The 5,485-nt window shown below is 52.0% G+C and overlaps 1 protein-coding gene across 1 annotated transcript; it reads right to left on the reverse strand.

Moving 5' to 3' along the window:
- Nucleotides 1-666: 666 nt before the first annotated feature.
- Nucleotides 667-4,995, reverse strand: LOC132364334 (ubiquitin carboxyl-terminal hydrolase 17-like protein 6). The gene is made up of 4 exons (XM_059919949.1): nt 4,938-4,995; nt 4,195-4,349; nt 1,375-3,061; nt 667-803 (listed from the first exon to the last, which is right to left on the reverse strand). The coding sequence occupies exons 1-4, from the start codon at nt 4,993-4,995 to the stop codon at nt 667-669; spliced, it is 2,037 nt and encodes a 678-aa protein (XP_059775932.1).
- Between the last annotated feature and the right edge of the window lie 490 nt (nt 4,996-5,485).

The raw sequence follows: 5,485 nt of genomic DNA on the forward strand, positions 1-5,485 counted from the left end.
ATGATATGGGTTTCCACCATTGTGTCACCCACTCTTAATTGGATTAAGGGTCTGAGGGTGTGGTCACTCTCAACCCCGAGAGAGAAGAATGGACTCTTTACTGAGGAATTCTCTTATCAAACTCCAGGAATGCCTCTGAGAGGCTCCCAAATAGATTCACATGGGGGTGTAGACGTTCAGCATACAAATTTGGGGGCACACAATTCAGTTCACAACACATTTCACTTGTTAAAAAGATTTCTGTCCAAAGGAAAACAAACATTTTAACACTTCACTCAACTTCCTGAATTTCCACTCTACTCTTATTTTTTTAATTAATTAATTAATTAATTAATTAACTTATTTATTTATTCATTATTTATTTTTGGCTGCGTTGTGTCTTCATTGCTGCATGTGGACTTCCTCTAGTTGTGGCTAGTGGGGGCTACTCCTTGTTGTGGTGCACAGACTTCTTATTGCGGTGGCTTCTCTGGTTGTGGAGCACAGGCTCTAGGTGCACGGGCTTCAGTAGTTGTGGCTCACGGTCTCAGTAGATGTAGCTCAGAGGTTCTAGAGCACAGGCTCAGTAGTTCCTGTGCAGGATATTAGTTGTTCCACAGAATGTGGGATCTTCCTGGACCAGGACTCAACCCATGTCACCTGCATTGGCAGGCAGATCCTTAACAACTACGCCACCAGGGCGCCCCCAACAAGCATCTTGGTGGCAGGCACCTTCTTGAGACAAACACTGCAATGATAGGCATTTTTGCCATCCAGCTTCTTGGGCTTCACCAACTCGTTCAAAGCTTGCACCACACTCTGAGCTGCCGTGATATCCAGGTAAGGGTTGAGAGTGTCCAAAACCCCGAGGCAGTGGAGACATTGGATCTGAGATCTCCAAGATCCGCCAACGGTTCAACGGATGAGAGTGGTGCCCTCGGAGGGATGGCCTAACAGCTCGTGCACACTCAAGCATGCTTGCTGCATGGCATCCAGAGTGAATATCAGAAACTTGTGGGCACCTTCCTGCTTGTGTCTGTGGAAGCTAATGACCAGGCCCTTCCAGGGCCGGATCACTTCTCCAGGATGAAGGAGGACTTGGGTAATGTGAGTTTGCATAGCACACAACATGCAGAAGGTCTGGTTCGGACAGATTGTTGAGTGCTGCTGGGACAGCATCGAGCTGGCCAGGGGTGGTGTGTGGGTCAGACACTGCAACGCTGCATTCATGTAGCAGGTGTTCCCCACATTCTGAAGCCTGGCTCCCACCACAGAGGGTCTCCTCTGGGTTCTGCAAGGCTAGAGTAGCCACACTTGTGACACAAACTCTTTCCTCTGTGTGACTCTAGGTTTGTCAGTTGGATGTGTGGGTGTCTGCAAGGATGTGCATCAGACCTTTCTGCAGTGCACCCACAGACCTCTGCTTCTTCTTGTTCTTTTTCTTGGAGGCTCTGGCTCTCCTGCTGAGACAAGGGATGTTGCTGCCGATGTTTATTGGCCTCTGGGGTGCAGTGTCCCCGCTGGCACGGTTGAACTGGTAGTTCTCTTGCTCACACAGCTTTGTGCTCATCCCACCTTCATAGTTCGATGGGTGAATCACGACTGCATCGGCAGGCAAGGCAGACTCGATCTTCCTGAGGTTGAACTCAGGCTTAGGTCGGTTGGGTGCCTGGAGGCGTCTCCACTGCTCTAAGCTGACTTCTTGAACGTCTGTTCCCTCCAGGGGCTCCTCCGACCCAGGAACTCCGATGCTGACATCTCTTTCAGGCTCCCTGTGGGCCGCCATGGTGCATGTGGGCTCAGCCCCCAGGGGTGTCCGTGCCTCTCCTGGTGACACTCCCCCACTGTCTCCTTCCAGTGCACTATTCTGGATGTAAAAGAGGACATAGGCACTTTGGCTCAGGGCAGAAGTCACATCACAGGCTGTTACCATGGCATCGTCCACTTTATACCACTGGCCGTTTCCAGCTTTGACATAACAAAAGTAGTGTCCTTGGTGACCACTCCACCCGGCGTGCACCAGCACAGCATAGAGCGCATAATCTAGTGGCCCTGCCTTCTGCTCAGACACGTACGGTCGCAAGTCGAGGCACTCGGGATAGTGCACTTTCTGAACCATTTTGACTCCTGTGACCTCTGTGAACCGTTTCAGCACAACGATGAGGACCTGGGAGGCACTGTGCAAAGTCAACCTCTTGGTGGCAGGCACCTTCTTGAGACAAACACTGCAATGATAGGCATTTTCGCCGTCCAGCTTCTCGGGCTTCACCAACTCGTTCAAAGCTTGTACCACACTCTGAGCTGCCGTGATATCCAGGGTGATGTCCAGGTAAGGGTCGAGAGTGTCTGAAACCCCGAGGCAGTGGAGACACTGGATCTGACATCTCCAAGACCCGCCAAAGATTCGATGGACGAGGGTGGTGCCCTCGGAGGGATGGCCTAACCGCTCGTGCGCACTCAAGCATGCTTGCTGCATGGCATCCAGAGTGAACATCAGAAACTCGTGGGCATCTTCCTGCTTGTGTCTGTGGAAGCTAGCGACCAGATCCTTCCGGGGCCGGATCACCTCTCCAGGATGAAGAAGGGCTCGGGTAATGTGAGTTTGCATAGCACACAGCATGCAGAAGGTCTGGTTAGGACAGATTGTTGAGTGCTGCTGGGACAGCATCGAGCTGGCCAGGGGTGGTGTGTGGGTCAGACACTGCAGCGCTGCATTCATGTAGCAGGTGTTCCCCACATTCTGAAGTCCGGCCCCCACCACAAACGGTAACCTCCAAGGCAGGAGAAGTTTCTGGGCACAAGCCAGCCCTGCTGACACTGGAGTCAAGTCACCGCGCTGACTGCACCAAACCATCTGGGATGGCGGGGACGGCTCCTCAGGTCGAGGGGACCCCCAGTGGGCATCAACACCAGTGGCACTTGGCTGAGGAGAGTGGAGTTTGGGAAAGATGTCGAACTGAAGTGGACACTCATCTCCCCAGTCGAGAGAAGCAGCCTCCACGTCTCTGCAAACAAGGTCCACAAGATTTTCCATCTGGTGCTCCAGCAGCACAACGATGCCTCCTTCCCGGAGACAGTCAGTCTGCAAGTGACAGCCTGGGACACTCCCATCAGCCATTTTATAGCTCACTCCTAGCCCTGCCCCCACCCCCGCCACCCCACCGGTACAAGATCCACCAATGCGTTGCAAGCTCTTAATTGGATTAAGGGTCTGAGGGCGTGGTCTCTCTGAATCCGAAGAAAGAGAGAACAATGGACACATTTCCTGAGGAATTCTCTTTATCAAAATCCAGGACCACCTCTGAGAGGCCCCCCAGTAGATTCACACAGTGGTGTAGACGTTCAGCATACGCATTTGAGGGAACACAATTCAATCCAGAACACACTTCACTTGTTAAAAAGATTTCTGACCGAAGGGAAAACAAACATTTTAACACTTCTCTCAACTTCACGAATTTCAAAGGTACTCTGACGTGACAGAATTTCTTGAGAGCTTTCCACATCAACTTCGATAGTTTATGAATCGCAACTTGCACTCAGAGTCCAAGCAAGTGATTCAAGGAGTGTAAAACCTCTCAGGGAATACATGATTCCATCACTCTTAGGTGAGGAAGCTCTTATGTACCCTCTCAACATCCTCAAATTATCTGTCCTTCTCTTCAACAGTGAAACAGTGTGCTTGCTAACTCATTCCCTGAGACTGAATTGAAGTGTGGAACTGTGCTTGTGTGCGTGTGTGTGGGTGTGTGTTTAGACGTTTCTGAAGGTGGTGTGTGGAAAATTTGACACCCCAAGAAAAAGTGTCCATAGGGAAAGACAATCAGTATTTGGCAACGCCTGGTAAAATTGCAGGCAGGGTGCGCCTGCCTTTGGTGACTCCTCTCCAACCTGCCCAGAGAGGGAAGTCTTCAGCACGGCTAGTTCCTCGGAGGCCAGCCATCAAGGGAACACCTCCCTGGCACCACCAGGCCCTCCTGCTTCCTTGGCCCCTCGCCCTTTATTCTTGACCACCCATTTGAATGGACCTCTCGCCACACAGCTCAGTCTGGCCACGTTTTCCAAAGGGAGCCACCTTCCTTGCCAAGATTCGAGTCCCTGCTGTCTGGAGCACCCAGAAGAGGAAGCCCCAAGGGCAAGGACTCCAGCTGGCGTAGGGCGAGTTGCGTCTGGACATGGACCCCGAGAGGGAGAATGGATCGAGAGACACGGACGTACCTGAATCCTGCTTTCTGGAATGCCCAGTTCTCGTGCCAGCCGTTCTCTGGTCGTTATCCCGGGGTAGGGGTTCTGTTGAAAGAGTGCTTGCAGGGTGTCCTTCTGACTCAGCCTCAGAACCAGCCTCCTCCTTCGAGATGGTCTTGAGAGTCGGCCTGTGGGAGAGAAAAGGGGGAATGTGTCAGGGGCGAATCCATGGAGGTGCAAACCAATGGTACCGGCACAGCGCTGGTCCTTGTGCCACGTGAAAAATCTCTAAGCCAGGGGAAGACTCTGCATTTGGAACAACCGTGGGCACACCCTGAAAGCCACGCTGAGTGGGACCCTGTGGACTCAAGCTAAGCTGAGGGTCAAGGCTATGGGGATCCCCCCACCACTCGCCAAGGATCCACAGGGCGCTATGCAAGCAGAAGGGGAAAGCCCTAGAAAAACAGGCTAACGTGACCAAAATGGGTGGAAGGATTGTCCACCTGTGGAGGCCTCAGAAAGTCTTGATGGCTCCTACCAGATTTACCTTGACCTCTATGCTAACGAGAGGAGCCTGACTTCTGGCCTGTCATACGCACAGGGCACATCCGCTTTCACTATTTGAAAGGAAACGAGACGAAACTTAAACGAAGCCAGACAAACACACAAGCCAAACCCCAACACAGAATGCACTAGGAGATTGTTTAGAAGACCCCCTTTTTTGAGATAAGGACCAACGTGGGGCCCCGTCTGAAGGTGCCCACCCACCCACACACCCACAACAGCCCGGTACTCCTCGGAAGATGACTTTCCCTTTCTAGGCACCAAGGTCATGCTGACTCGCTGTGTGTTCATGCTATTCTTTCAGTTGGGCAGCCTTGAAGGGCTGCCCCCAACCCTGTCCTATTTGAGGCTGGATCGTTCTGATGCCAAGGAATAAATAGGTGGTTGTTTCCTGACTTCCAAACGGGGAGCCGGGTGTGATGGCCAGAGTGGGTGTGGTTTCAGGCAAGTCAGACACGTCCCTGAGATCTTGAGTTTCCTGAATTCTCTCCAACTCTAGGACAACACCAAACTGTCTACAAAGGCTACCTGCTCTAGCAGCTGGCAGCTGGTGACGTAAGGTTGTCTCCAGGTCTCCCCCTGGAAAGAGGCAAGGCAAGGAAAGGGTTTCAAACCCCCAACAGTGAGTTCCCTAAAAAGCACCCTTCCTTCTTGCCAACTCCATGGAAAATCTTTGGAAAACACTCAAGAAACTAATGTATCACACTGGGGATTTTGCCTTTCCAGAGGTTCCTGCACAACCTACCCTGGAGTCCAGTAG

This window comes from Balaenoptera ricei, chromosome 4 (genome assembly GCF_028023285.1).
Source record: "Balaenoptera ricei isolate mBalRic1 chromosome 4, mBalRic1.hap2, whole genome shotgun sequence".
Lineage (NCBI taxonomy): Eukaryota > Metazoa > Chordata > Mammalia > Artiodactyla > Balaenopteridae > Balaenoptera > Balaenoptera ricei.